The 15819-nt window shown below is 41.1% G+C and overlaps 1 protein-coding gene across 1 annotated transcript in view; it reads right to left on the minus strand.

Annotated features, from left to right (window-relative positions):
• Window positions 1-665: 665 nt before the first annotated feature.
• Window positions 666-15819, minus strand: part of TRIM58 (tripartite motif containing 58) — a 57300-nt gene continuing 42146 nt past the window's right edge. The window contains exons 4-10 of the mRNA XM_023625583.2: window positions 15023-15260; window positions 12397-13020; window positions 9920-10015; window positions 6941-7171; window positions 4458-4480; window positions 4261-4361; window positions 666-1834 (exon numbers count right to left, since the gene is read on the minus strand). Coding sequence (XP_023481351.1) covers window positions 1245-1834; window positions 4261-4361; window positions 4458-4480; window positions 6941-7171; window positions 9920-10015; window positions 12397-12819 — 1464 coding nt within the window. The 5' untranslated portion in view covers window positions 12820-13020; window positions 15023-15260 and the 3' untranslated portion in view covers window positions 666-1244. The remainder of the gene's footprint in view (window positions 1835-4260; window positions 4362-4457; window positions 4481-6940; window positions 7172-9919; window positions 10016-12396; window positions 13021-15022; window positions 15261-15819) is intronic.

Here is a 15819-nt window from a genome sequence, read left to right on the forward strand (position 1 = left end):
TGAACCAATTTAAGAATTGCCATTTCGAATTCTTAATATATGGAAGACTTGCCATGAAAGGATATTAAAAGGAGTGAGAAATTATAATGAATGTATAAAAGTCTTTGTTTAATATAAAGTCTATTCATTTGAAGAAAGACTCATCAAGAAAGCGTATGGAGAGGTTATCTGGTGAAGTGTGTGCCCTGCAGGGGAAAGTGCCAGTGCAAAGGCCCTGAGGAAGGTGCTTGTTTCAGCTATGCAAGGCTCAAAATGTAGCCAGTGTGGTGAAAGGAAGGAGATAGAGGGAGTATAATGAGAGACAGTGTCAGAGACTATTAATAAAAGAGGTGGCCCCCCTGCTACAGCTGAAACTTTAAGACACAGGGAATCCCTCATTCACATGTTGTTCCTTGCACTTTACTAATTTTCATTTCAAGGAGCCCTGTGAATAGAAATGAATCTCCTCCTTATTTCCATGTGTTGGTTAACATTCTGGCATCTGTCTTATAAAGGTCACATTTTAGGATATATGAGCTCAGGTACCTCTGCTCTGAGAACTGCTCATTCTCCAAAACAAACACACACACACACGGTACACTTTGGCCTCCTGAGGCCATGTTACTACTAGATTCTTCTCACTCTCAGCCACAATAATTAGGAAAGAAATGATGCAAATCAAGCCATCAACATCAAATTATCTTTACTCTACAGAATAAAGAAATGGTATCCAAATTCCAGCTGGTAAGCTGCCCGTGTACATGTGAAACTTGGTGCTCCATTTTAATACGATCAGTTTCTGTCCTGTGTTCAAAGAAGTCTAATAAAAGACTCAGTTCAAAAAATAGAGATGGGGGAAAGAAATGGACATGGGAGATTTAATGATCTCAGGTGGTCCCTGAGAGACTGTGATGGAGAGAAAGCGTCCTTGGTTTTGGTGGCATTCCAACCTCAGTTCTATCCCCTTGATGCCCAGAATAACTAATAAAGCAGCAAAAAACAATAATAATAAAAAAAAGAATGTATGGAGCCATTTGGAAAAAGAGTGATGAGAGTGCCCCATTTCTAAAATTATTATGTTCTACAACGCTCCTCCAAATGCAAATATTTCATATTTTCTGTTTTGTCCCTATGGGAAAATTTCCACAGCAATAAAGATTACAGTCATGATCTAAATGGGGGTATTTGTTGAAGCTTAGCATATTTGTATCCCCCACTCCACTCCAGGAAACTTTGCTAGGCTTAAAATTGTCAAGAACAGAATTTTAGGAATGATCGTCTCTAACACTAGAGGCAGAGTCAAGAAGACACCTGGATGCCCAGTCTCCTGACTCCGCTTCTGTTATAGGTGGCAAGATAAGAGGCGTCGTGTCACAGATGAAAAAATAAGGTCTGAGGAGACCAGAGAACAGTTGGCTGAATGAGTAGATGTAAGACCCATTTGTGACATTGTAAAAGGAGATTTCGCCTGCTTCGTAGTCCAAGAAAATCCCAATTCGGCGAGGCCGTTCCAGGTGGAGGAGAGGCACTGACGGTGAGGCAAGGACCATATATTCATTCCCTTTCAGCAGCCACATGGCCCAGACCCCGTTCTCCGGAGACGGTGTGGCCTCCCCTTTTCTTGGCATGGTGTCTTGACAGACACCTAAACCCCACTCTGCTCTTTCTCCCACGACAACTTCCCAGTAATGCCTCCCTGATGAGAAGTTCTGCAAACCTAGGATACAAGGCCATGTGTCAAATCGCTCGGGGTTGTTGGGGACAACCTTCCACAGTTCTCCTTCCTGCACACTGCGCAGGTCAGCAGTCAAGAGGAGACTAGGGTGGGCCGTGGCAGGGTCCAGCTTTACATCGACTGCGGAAAGAATTTTGTGGGACATGTGAAAGGACAGAAAAGACTGGTAAAAACTTAGAAAGCCATGATATTGAGAATAGTCACACTCTTCCTCACTTTCCTCTCTCTAATAATTCCTGGAGAAAACAAAATAAGTATTTCACCTTGCAGGTCACTAAGGATATTCTTCATTACCTTCGGGTGTATTCCACTGCTGCCTCTTCTTAATTCAGGGCTCCTTATTGCTCCAGTAAAAACATAACGTTGATAATATGACAAACCAAGTGCATGATCATTTAGAACCCTTTCATCTACATCCAGAGCACTTGGGTACTCTTGGGAAGATCTTCCGCATTTAAAAATAAAATTTGCAGGGGCTGGCCCAGGGCAAGTGGTTAAAGACACCTCATATCTAATCCAACAGCAAGTTTTGCCAGCTCTACCTTCAAAATACACCAAGATTCTGTCCATTTCTCAGCACCTCCAGCACTACTACCATCATCTGATTGAATTATTGCAAAGGCTCCTAACTTCACACTTCAAACCTTGCCCATCTGTACATTGTTTTCAATAAAGCATGCAGAGTGATCCCCACAGAACATTAATCCACTCGTGCTATTCCTCTGTATACAACTTTTCATTACTTTCCTATTTGACTCAGAGGTAAAGCATCCTGTTCGCAGTGGCCTGCCTGGAGGGTCCTGCACTGTTGACTCTCCTCTCACTCTGCTGCAGCTGCACAGCCTCCTCATAGCTCCCAGAACACATCTTCCACACTTCCATCTCAGGCCTTGACACTCCTTCTTCCTGCTACTGGAATGCTCTCCTCCAGACAAGCTGTTTGCTAAGTTATCCTTTACTGGATGAGGTCTTCCTTGATCACCAAATTCAAAATTAGATGCTTTATCCCCAGAATTTCTGGTCACCCTTACCATATTTTGTTTTTTCAATATTCTGTATCATCTGACATTCTGTGTATTTTGAATAATTTAAATAACCATTTGTAACATGAAGCTGCAGATTTGTAGGATTTTTGTCGCCGTTGTTCAAAGATATATTCGAATGACTAGAAAAGTGGCTGGCATAAAATAGACAATTTTGTTGAATTGATTAATTACTCAATTCAGTAAAAAGAAACAGGAAAATGAGGACACAGATTCTGAGAGTGTAATGACCTGCAACGATTCATGCAGTTAGTGTACATTCATCTGCCCATCAGAATGTGGATTAAATCACTGAATAGGACTGCTAATGTGGGTTTTCTCACTATGGGACGAGGTTGGTTCCCTGTAAGTAGTGAAACCACTATTTAGCCACTATTAGCCACTGTTTTCATTACTTGGTATAACTGGATTAAAAAAAGAAATTTTAATAATATTGAATATATACTGTTTTAAAGAATAACATAATCAAACCAAACAAATTAATTTATGACATTACAGTAATTCCTATATAAAAATAATTGATTGAATATTTTTGGCTTTATTGACTCTCTAATTTAAGCAACTTATCAAATTAGATAATAAAATAAATCGAACTTCTTATTTGATACCCCACAATGTTTTCTTATTGATGATTTTTTACCCTTTTTTAAATATGTTTCATTTAGTCCTCCAAACAATAATTTTTTTCACATTTTATAAACAAGAAAATGGAGATTTATTGGAACTAATCTTACTCATATCACAGCTAATAAGAGATGAACTACACTTTCAAGCCCATTGTTCTAACCAAATGCAGCTTATGTGGATGTCAGTGACTCAGATATTCTTTAGGACTGATCACAAATATCCCAGTCCTCTTTCTTTTGGGCACAGAGCTCTCTCTTATGTCCCTTTATAGTTATTTTTTTGGTTTTTTTGAGGAAGATCAGCCCTGAGCTAACATCCATTGCCAATCCTCTACTTTTTTCCTGAGGAAGATTGGCCCTGAGCTAACATCTGTGCCCATCTTCCGCTACTTTACATGTGGGGTGCCTGCCACAGCATGGCTTGATAAGCAGAGTATAGGTCTGCGCCTGGGATCCGAACCGGTGAACCATGGGCCGCCAAAGCAGAGTGCACAAACTCAACCACTACACCATCAGGCCGGCCCCTACCCTTATAGTTTTTTATGGCCGTGCAACTCACTTCTATCAATAAAATCTTGAGGGAAGCCACATGGGCCACTTCAGTGTGGATGCCTTTAGGAGCAGTGCGTGATTCACCGTAACCTTCCCTTTCCTATGGCTACCAGCAACAGGAAGGATGTGGATCTCTATCTGCACAGGTCCCACAGTGAGACACAATCCAATAATGAACCAATAACATGATCTCAGAATAAACCTTTGCTGATTTTAGCCCCTAAACTTTGGGTTCTGTTTGTTGATCTAGCCTGTAAGGTAACAAACTGCAATAACAGCCAATTTCCAGGCACTATAGTTCCCCAAGCTCTACGATGCAACCTACCTTGGAACTTCCTCAACATTTCCCTCATGCCAGGGATACGACACATTGTCTTCAGCTCCATGGGGATGGTCTCTGGTTCCAGCCTTGTAACACTCTCACTTCTGAGAAGAGCACAGAATCAATAGTTCTCAGTGAGGTAATCCACCAACCTCCTTGGACTATCCCAACCCCCTCTGTGATTCTGAAAGCGAACGTACCGGTTCAAGGCTCCTCTCACACCCTGAAAGCGAAAGAAAAACACAAGCAGGTGTGAGTTAAGTTCTCTAAACTGCTTTTGACACATTGGGGACAAACCACGACCATCTGTTGAGGAATTAGTAGAAATTGTTAACTATTAAGATAAAACTATAGGAGACGTGAATCTCTCTTAAGAAAAGCCAAAAATAGGCTGTCGTTGAATTTTCCTGTGAATTTAAAATGCTAGAATCAGTTTTCCTCTATTAGAATCGAATCAGATTACACAAGGTTTAGGTTAGTTCCTAGGATATCTACCAATTTAACTATTTTCTGAATTGATAATTCTGACATTTGGATATATTAACAAAGAGTTACCTTCTGCACCAAATAGATGCACCAGGTAGATGGAATTAGGGTAAAAACAGATCCTAAACATCTGCATAATTTGAGAAACAGTGAAAGGTATAGACACAAAACATTACTCTCAATGTCTCTGTAAGAAAACCCCAAATTCCTCATTCTCTGAACCAACACACCATAGCTGTGGACTCATATGTGAGTGTTACTTAAGTGGATAAAATTAGAAGTCATCAATATCTGGCAGCAGTTTATCTCAAAGTAGATTATTAAATAAATCACCTGCATTATATTTCCCCTCTCCCTCTAAAAATAACCACTTGTCAGATTAATTTTTAAAAACAAGGAAATGATTAGTTTTACTTTTTATGGGAATGGCAGGCCTTGGTCTTGGCCACTGGGGGTAAAGTGTAGCTCATGATACTGGGGAAGAAAGGAAAAGGTAGGTATAAAAATGGAAGTAAATTATTTAAGAATATATTCTCCCTAAGATTTGCATTATAAATCATTTTAACATTTATTTGGTGCTAATAAATGCTCGTTTTAAATGTTGTGTTTTGAGATACAGTAAGATAAGATAATGAATGTTATTATTGAAAATGCTGAAGTTCCTCTGTGTATTTACTGTCTGGAATTTGGAAAATTAATTCCTTTCTGACTCTTAGTTTGCTCACAAGGAAACTGGCATAACAATAACAATAATAATGATAATAATAATTTTTTACTTATATATAGCTATATTGAAGATAAAATTGGACAAATGAAATACAAATGCTTTGTAAATTCCTTCATTTAATGACCCTCACTATGTGCCCAGTGCTGATTAGTCACTGTACTTGTATGAGGATATGAATTGTTTTTTTTAAAGATAATCTAATTTTTTATTTATTTATTTATTTTTTAAAGATTTTATTTTTTTCCTTTTTCTCCCCAAAGCCCCCCGGTACATAGTTGTATATTCTTTGTTGTGGGTCCTTCTAGTTGTGGCATGTGGGACACTGCCTCAGCGTGGTTTGATGAGCAGTGCCATGTTCGCGCCCAGGATTCGAACCAACGAAACACTGGGCCACCTGCAGCGGAGAGCGCGAACTTAACCACTCTGGCCATGGGGCCAGCCCTGAATTTTTTTTTTTTTTTTGAGGAAGGTTAGCCCTGAGCTAACATCTGCTGCCAATCCTCCTCTTTTTGCTGAGGAAGACAGGCTTTGAGCTAACATCCATGACCATCTTCCTCTACTTTATATGTGGGACGCCTACCACAGCATGGCTTTTGCCAAGAGGTGCCATGTCCACACCTGGGATCCGAACTAGCGAACCCCTGGCCACCAAGAAGTGGAATGTGCGAATTTAACCGCTGCGCCAGTAGGCCAACCCTGAGGATATGAATTATTTAGTTCAGAAACCCCTGAATAGGTGATTGAGGATGAGATAGAATGAAGTGTGCCCAGAAAATTTTTATTGTAGTGGGTTCTATCATGATAACATACATCCATCAATGACAACTCTTCCAATTCACTTGGGATCTTAATGCCTTAATGGAGAATTAAAAACAAATATTTCCTTTTCCCTGTTATTTGTCTGCTCTAGAATCTCAAACAGATTGTGAGCAAGCTGCATGGAGCCCATGTAATTCCTTCCCATTGTGCCTGGAATAGGCATGCAATAGGGGCAAGGAAATTAGCATGTACCTTAAAATTTAACATTAAAATTTCAAGCTAGACAATTTAAAACATTATTCATATGCTTGGCTATTGACTGAAACAGGTTACCAAAGACTTTTTGGATTGGCCGTCACTGAATATAGCACTCGAGTTATTTACAGATTGACTGTGAGGTTTTAAGAAGTGTTTTTCAGCCAACATAGTGCATGTTGTCCTTTTCCTCTTTAGTCTTACGTAAATCATCAAATTAATTTTAATTTTTAAAAATATTTAGGTTTTTGTCTTCAATACGAACTATTTTATATGATTCTCCAGGGTTCCTTCTGATTCTGATGGTAGGATTTAGAATTAAGATGCCTTCCAAGAAAGTTCTAGGATGCCCTTTTCCTAAAGAGCATAAATGCCTAAACGGTTTTTCTCTGAAAGGTGCTGTCTGCCCCATTGGTCTCACATCCACCCTCGCTTCCCCCAGGCACCCAGCCTCACCTCCAGCAGACCCAGGGCTGGGCGCTGGCACCTCTCCTCCAGCTCCTCAGCCAGCTCCTTCAGGGCCCTGCTCTGCTGGACTAGCCGGCTCTTGCTCTCCCGCAGCTTCTGCAGAGTGGCTCGCTCCTCCTCCTCCAGCCGCCTCAGTTGCAGTAGCTCCTCCTGGGCCAGGAAGCCTCGATACTTCTCAAACTCCAACCTGAAGCGCTGCCTCCGCATTTCCACTTTCTCCTGGAGTGACACAGTGGATCAAATCATCAGTGACGGGGGCACAGCGTCTGGCTTCCACCTTTGTGTATGGAAGGGTGAAGCTGGGGAAGGCAATGTCCCGAGTGATCTCAGCTCCATAACTCTGCAAACTGACTGGGTGCCTTTTAACAACATGCAGAAACCAGAGGCCACTCATATGAGAAGCAGCCTGGTAGAGTTCTCAAACTCAGAACTTGAGAAAGACTGTTGGGTTTGGGTTCCCATTTTGCCATGGACTTGGGGGCAAGGCACTTTTATATTCAAGTTTCAGTACCATACATAAAATGTGAGAAAGAAGAGCATGGGAATTAGAATTAAATGTCTATTAAACTCTTGAGCAAAGTGAGCAGCATAGAGTACTTGTACAATAGCAATTAAAATTTACTATTAGAATAGTCATTGAAATGAGCATTGTGTAGGTACAATTGAATTACGAAAAAAGATTAGAGAGACGTGGATTTAGAAATGTGAATAAGAAAAGGCTTCGAGATTAGAAAATGTGAACATTCCTTAGTAATACAGTAATCTTAAAACCATAAGGCTAATCTTTTCTGCAGAGCCAAGAAAGAACTAAGTGATCCTCAGGCCACTTACTGCAGAGTTAACTTCAGGGAATTAATTCTGATTTCTACCCAAATCTCACATCTACAATTTTTGGATAGGCCTAAGGAAGATATTTTGCTACAGCGTTATTATATATAAATTTTATCCTCTTGAGACTGGTATCCAGAAAACTAGCTTTCAACTGAGTATAAGAGGCAAATTATTCTCTCACAGTCTCTCTACATTTTGGATTCCCTGGTCCATTATTAAACATTATAACATCTTGGTTTGATTAAACAGCATAAGCTACCACCTTAAAAAAATTTTAAGGGGCTGGTCTGGTGGTGTAGTGGTTAAGTTTGCACACTCTGCTTCAGCAGCCCAGGGTTCACAGGTTCAGATCCCAGGCATAGACCTACACGCTGCTCATCAAGCTATGCTGTGGTGGTGTCCACATACAAAATACAGGAAGACTGATGCATATTTTAGCTCAGGGCCAGTCTTCCTCACCAAAAAAAAAAAAAAAAAAAAATTAATGATGGTTTATGAATCCCAAGAGATTCATCTCCTTCCTCCAATTACCTGCCTCTACCTCTTTCTACCACTTTCTAAACCACTAGATTCATAGAATTCTGACTTCGTTAAAAACAAACAGCTCTGAATTCCATATTCAGATCTGAAAGGTACAACTCATGTAGTTTCTCCCCCATGTTGGAGGCTGGGCTATTGAGGAGTGAGGCCAATAACTCAGTCATTGAAAAAGAGTGCAGTTATCTTTGGGGCATGACGGATAGTGTGGTAAGAAGGGGTTTGGGTGCACTTCTTCTTTCTCTTACATCATCCTTTTGAGTACTACAATTATATCTGCAGATAGAGAAAGGAGAAGGGATTTTGTAGAATTTAGAGTTCATTTTATTAAACCCATGCCTATCGCATATGGCTCACACGAATACATTCTCAATGGTAAAGATCACGCAAGTTTATTTGGCTTAGCACAGGAATTTAGCATCATCTCTACTTTAGAGTAATCAGTGGAAGTTTTAAAAAAATGCGAGAACCAAGACCTTGGACATGGAGTTTCTGATTTTGTAAATCAAGTAAGAATTAAAAACAATTGACTTGGATTATTAGCCTAAAAAGAACAAAAATTATCAATAAATGTTTAGCTTTACATATAAATATATAGCTGTGGCAAAAGATAAGACTTATGTCAGAAGACAAATGTAGCAAAAATGGTCCCTATGGAAATAACTGTCTGAGGATAGAGTGTAAGACAAAATTTTCAAGGAAAAAATTAGGAAAGAATTAGGAAAATGTAAAAAATTATCAGAGAAGAAGGGTTGTTTGGAGCAGAATAAAGAATAGAAATATTTTATAAAATAAATTCTCTCTCTTATATAAGTATAGTATGTTTTACATATAATTTCTATATATAGTTTCTCAGTCTAGACCCTACTGATATTGGCCAGGTTATTCTTTGTTGTGAGTTTTGGGGGGCTGTCCTGTGCACTGTAGGGTATTAGCAGCATTCCTTGCCTCGCTGTACCCATTAGATGCCAGTAGCACGCCCACCCACCTCCAGTTGTGACAACTAAAAATATCGACAGATATTGCAAAATGTCCCTTCGAAGGCAAAACCTCCCAGACTGAGAACCATACTGTGTGTGTGTGTGTGTGTGTGTGTGTGTGTCTGTGTAAATGGGTAAGAGAAAAAAGGGGCTGATGAAGTATAGAAGAGAGATTATATACATGGATGGCTGAAAATGCCGATTATCCTCCTCTATGTAAGATGACCACTATTAGCTGTATTTCATCAACATCAATGCTATGAAATATTTCTTATTTCATTCACCCAACATACATATTTTTGAAACTCATATTGGCAGTAGGAGACTTTGCTCGAGGTACCAGGAATGCAACAGTGAGTTTCAGTGAGATCAAGATTAGCAAAGCTATTAATAATTTGGGTCGGGGTAGTGCTGGTAGTGTTAGAGATAAAAAGAACACAGATCCACAATTTAATTTGAGGGGATGGGCTATCCAGGATGACACTGAGAAGTTTTCCTTGAGCGCCTACGTAGATAGAACAAAAGTTTGGAGCAGGCAAGATGGCTGAAGAATGATTTAATGACTCAAATTTTTATTCTTCAGACAGGCAAGCCTCCTGAAGCCCCAATATGCTCTTACCTTCCAAATTACAGTTTTCTTCCCCACATTGGCCTCCTGAGTCAAGGCCTCCTCCATCTCTTCCTTCACATGTTCCAGGGCCATCTGGAGCTTTACCTGTTTGGGAAGATATGCTGAAACACTATGGATGCCTCATCCAGTACCGAACCAACCAGGTGTGTCAGGAAATATAAGGATCAACTAAAACAGGCCCCAGCAAGCACATAAAAACATTCAACTTTATTCATAACTAAATTAAGCATAAATATATTTTTAAATGTCAATAGTAGATACAATCAAAGATTTATTTAAAATTATGTTCATTGCAGAATTAAAATAGTAAAACTATAAACTAACCAAAATGGTAAAAATAGGTAAGAAAAATTTATTTTATATTAACAGGATGGAATTAAAATAAAGTATTGCAGAATACTTAACAAGAAATGCTCACAATTATAAAGTCAATTAAAATAAGTACATTTTATGTAATGTGACCCAAATTTTGAAAAAAAAGTGCTTGTAATGAATATAAAAAAACTAGGCACAGATCAACGAAAATGTTCAGTAGATGAAACCTCATCTACCAATGCTTGGTTGAAAAGTGATGTTATCCCTTGTATCTATGTATTTCAACTTTCTAAAATTATTTATTACTTTATAATCGGAAAAGTGTTTATTATTACTTGGCCAGAAGAAACCTTGTTAGTATTTATTAAATGAAAAAGAAATATAGAACATTGTAAATCTCACAAGGAGTAAAAAAAATAATTTAATGGAAATTAAATCTCCTTTCAACCCTATGACCCCTGCTAGAGGTAAACACATATATTTTATTTACAAAGAACACATGCAAAGATAGACACATACACACATTTTTAAACTTAGTCAAAGTCATTCAATAAGTCTCAGAAAGAGTAGAAAAAAAACCCAAAAACTGTTATCAAAATCATTCAATAAGTCCTACATACCAATTATTTTTAAAAAGAGATATTGTAATGTAATGCATATAAAAAGCAGTATAATTCATGGGAGCATTTAACACGACAAGGGAAGTGGTATTTGCTTTAGCATTTGCAAGGAATAAAACACGTTGACATTTATAGATGGAGAAAAACTCCCTCAGAGAAAAGAAACTGTGAGCAAAGGGAGGAGGTGAGAGCAGTGTGTCCTGTTTGGGGACAACAGTGATTAGGCTACTTTTACTTGGTCTCATGGTTGGTTAAGACAAGAGCTGTGGAATCAGAACATAGGGCCTCAGAAAATCTTGACTGACAGGCTAAGGAGTTTGGAAGATACTTCTTTGGTATTTAATTGAAGGGCTACTGAAATACAGAGAAATTCTCTAAAAATATTACACTAGCCATGCTAGTGTATCTATATGGTACTTCCTGGATAAAAAGAAGGCAGGAGCATACTGCAAAAGTCTAGCTAGAATATCGCTAGCAGCTGAGTTTTGTAGATGACAACCAAAACCACGAAGTAAAACTAAAAGAGATATTTTCAGGTAGATCCAGAGGGAAGTTGAGGGGGAGAAATATCCCAAACCTTGATTTAAAACAATCAAAGTTAAAAAATAAAAATAAAAATTTTAAGAAAGTTAATATGTATTTGCAATTAATTTCACTGTGATAGCACTTTAAACATGTCAGTAGCTTAAACATGACTTTGGCCTTCTTTGTGTTACCAGCGGTTCCAGGTGTTGGGAATCTAAACGTGTTCAGAACATGCCCCAAACTTTTGAAGACCACAAGTAGGGAGAATTCTATTTACAGAGTTTCACCAACGTTACTTTTGGGGGCCAAATACTCCAGGATGAGGCACCTCTTCATTGAATATGCTCACATTATAAGTTCCCAGATATTTGTTGAATATAGAACTGGCCTGTGCACTTAGCTGCTGGATTCCCACTTCAGGGTACACACGCACTGAAAGGCTTTAAATGTGAACATAGCCGTGTGCCCGCTCAGAAGCTATTCTTAACAAATGCTCAAACCCAGAGTTATTTTGGTAACAATTTTAACGTAAGATGAACACCATGAAAAAGCAAGCTATTATACAAATGATAGTTATTAGTTTACTGTAAAAAATGTACACCTGAACCAAGAACCAATTGGACAACACAGCCCTCCATACCAGAGCTCCAGCCGTAGCATCCAGACCATCAGCATCAGGATAAATGAGACCAGCATAAAATTAAGGACCAGGGAAGGCTTCGTGGGAGAGGGGGCCAGTCTAAAACAATGAGTGAGTCTGGGCTTCTGAACAGGAGTTCTAAAAAGGGGGTTACCGCGGAGCAAAGTCAAGCAGACCTCAACTTGAATGTGAGCTGAGGGAGGCGGGCGCAGAGCTATTCAGATCAGGTGACATCATTTGGTTCTGTCTCTGGGCAAGGCACTTAACACCTCTGGCTCAGCTGCTCCTCTGTTAAAGTAGCATTTCCGGACCCCGAATCAGGGACCTCCACCCCTGCCCTGCGGAGCGCTCGCAGCGGCTCTCACCTGGTAGCACCTGGCGGCCTCCTGCAGCGGCTTGGTGTGGTGGCTCCTGTGCTCAGGGGTGGTGTCACAGATCCAGCACAGCGCCACCTGGTCCTCCTCGCAGAAGCAGCTCAGCTCCTCGCCATGCCGGGGGCAATGGCGCACCCCGGCGAGCCCGGCGCCCAGCCCCAGCTGCCGCACGCTGTCCACCAAGCTGGCCAGTTGCCTGTTGGGCCTGAAGCTGTCCATCCCAAAGGGACCCCGGCATTGCGGACAGGCATACAGGCCACCCTGCGTGCTGTCCGACTTCTCGCAGAACTCGGAGATGCACCTGAGACAGAAGCTGTGGCCACAGTCCACGCTGACCGGGTCCTGCAGGAAATCCAGGCACACAGGGCACCTGGCCTCCTCGCGCAGCCGCTCGCCGGGCGCCTCCGAGGCCATGGCCAGCAGGGCCTCGCCTGGCCCAGCCGATAGCTGCTCTGCCTTCCCCAGCTACCCACGCTATCTCTCCTCGTGGTCTGGCACAGAAGGGAGGAACCCCAGAGCCTCAGGAGAAGCAGGCACAGGACGGGTTTTATCCTCTGGCTCGGCTTCAAGAGTCCAAATGAGCCACTCCCGGTGAAAAGTTACAACTCAGACACCCTAAACCACAAGGATAAAATTAACATTCTCGGAACCCTGGCCTCCCAGGAAACAACATTTCTAACGAAATCTTTCATAGTGCACCTTAACGGAGCCTCTACTCTCTTATTTTCACTGTTACTAAATTTGGAGAATTGCTGAGCTCCTTCCCTCCATAATTTTCTGAATTCCCCTCCCCCCCAGCCCGTGGCCTTCTCCTCTTCATACAGCATGATGATTTCTTAAGATCTTTTTCCAAACTTCAGTTTTTCTACCTCCTGTTAATTAGCTCATGACAAAGAAATGAGTAGATGAGTTGATAAGGAGCTGCCTGAATAGATGAGTGCATAATAATGATAAGTCTGTAGGCAAGCAACAATTCAGAACATTTAAATAAACATCTGGCCCTGTTCCGTGAGGGCCTTAGAATGACTGCATACGTGTTATGATTGTTGTAGAGCGTATCTGGCAGCTGACAAAGCTGTAAGCTAAAACACTTGTTAGATGGAATAATTCAAGCATAGCCCATCAGTGCAGCTGCGCCTTTTGAAATGGGAGAGGCTGAGAGAGACATAGGAGGGAGCAAGGTGATTTGACAGAGAGGATGTGATTCCTTCTCAGGATGAGTATGATGAGGTCACTAGGTCCTCCGGAAGGTAGACAAGTGCCGGGAGAATCTGTCATCAAGCAAAATGTAATTTCCATTTTGCTGAATTTGAGGTGGTGATGGGCATGCCTGTGGCAAAGCGTTCAGTCTGTCCCTTGGCACGTTTGTTAGTAGCTGGAGTCTCAGACACAAGAGTGAGCAAGAGACATAGGACCCAGCTCTCAAGGAGCCTTAAGATCCATCAGGAGAACTCATACAATTACAAACTAACTGGGAGAAAGGGCACTCACCCATGCTGCAAGATTGTAATAGAGGACTCTGAACTAGCCCATGGGGTCAGGGTTGGGCCCTTGGAGGTCTCCCAGCTAACAACTGAAAGGTGAGTACAAGCTGCAAGCAGGAAGATGACATCTAGCAGGTGGGACAGCCAGAGGGCACAGAGAACACAAAATGAATTGTGGCAAGAGGGAGCAGGATGTGCCTCAATGAGTGAGGCTGGCCAGGCAAGCTGGTGTACGGGGCCAGATGAGGACGAGTGGCAGCAGATAAGAAAGGCGAGGACAGATGACTCAGATCCTGGTGGCTCATGTGAGGTTTGTGGGTCCTTATTCTAAGGACAAGGGTTTGGCCTGGAGCTTTGTAGGAAGGCAGGGTCTAAAGGGTTTTGAGGCCATCTGATGAAAGGTTAGGTGGATAATTAAGATGGATTCTTTGAGACGAAACAGAGACAGGTATGAGCAAAACATCAAAGACGTGAAGCTAGAAAAGCAAGCAAAAGGGCAGAGGGCTCCTCAACAGAAAAGGAGACCCTGGCCTCAGGCTGAAGACTGTGCCACTTGCTAGCTAAGGGGCTTTAGATGAGTCTGTGTCACCTTTCTGTGCCAAATTTCCTCTAAAACACAGAGATCTTGTTAGTGCCACTCAAACAGGGCCATTCGGAGGATTACATGAGCTAACAGATATCACATATTTGATACAGGTCCAGGTATGTAGTGAGTGTATTTAATTGAAGAAAAAGAGAAGAAATAGCAAAATGAATGGAAGAATAGTGAGACAGAATGTAAGCTACATTAGGACAAGAAGACTTTCTTTCTATTTTGTTCAATGCTGTATGCCCAGTACCTTGAAGAGTGACTGGCGCATATGGGCATGCAATAAATACTACTTGAATAAATAAGTGAATAAATAAACAGAATCAGTATAGTTTATCCTAGAAGCTAGAAAGGAAAGAATTTCAAAGATGACCATATTATGTCAAATGTGAAATTAATATTTTTCTACATTTTACATATATAATTTTGCTTGTTTATATCACTGCGACTCTCAAAGAAGCTAGAACACATTTTTGTTTTATTTGGAGACACAATAAAGCAATATATTTGCTCAAATGTATGGACAAATTGATAGACAGCTCACCTGAATGTGGATTTCCTAGTATCTAGGAGGTTAAGAGGAGGTTACTGGCTTCTGGTGCAGGGGTTACAGTGTTTTCAGGAAAGTGAGTTGAAGTGGGTGAGCTGACATCAGATGACACTTCTTCCCCGACTGGTTCTGGGATCACTGAGCTTAAGCTCTGTTTTGTCTCCAGCGTTGGTAGGCTAGGAATGAGGTCGGTGCCACCGTTCTTAGAAAACAGATTTTCCTTACAGCCCATCTGTGCAAGTAAGTAGTGGCCTGGGTTATAACTGGATGTTGTTCTATTTACAAAAACTTTGTGAAGTGGCTCCCGGGGCAATTTCTTGTTTAACAGGGGTGGTCTAACTTAAATTTGTATTTTCTCATGATCTTTATTTTGAGGTGAATAAAACACCTCTGTGTTTGTGCTGATAAACCACTTTTTGACGTACCTCCTCCTGATCTTACCCCGACTCCATCGTCTGACTCATTTGCAGGTTGCAAAGTTGCAGATCTTTTAGCTAATCCCCTCGTCCCCCACGACCCTCCTCCTCTAATATTCGTCTCCATATGTGTCTTGTCTTCCCTGACAATATGGGATTCTCCATCCTCTGACCATTCCTCCCCGCTCACCTTCCCTAACTTCTTTGGCATCGTGGCTTTGGGCTCTTGAAGCTGTTTCTTCACGGCATCTATACTTCCTTTCCTAGCCTGAGCCCTTTTTACCAAGGCTCTAGCTCTCTACAGCCACATCCTTTGCCTCAGCTTTGGGGATTCACCATCTCCCATCCCCCAGCTCAGCACACTCCACAATGAAA

This window comes from Equus caballus, chromosome 21 (assembly GCF_041296265.1).
Source record: "Equus caballus isolate H_3958 breed thoroughbred chromosome 21, TB-T2T, whole genome shotgun sequence".
NCBI classification, from domain to species: Eukaryota; Metazoa; Chordata; class Mammalia; order Perissodactyla; family Equidae; genus Equus; species Equus caballus.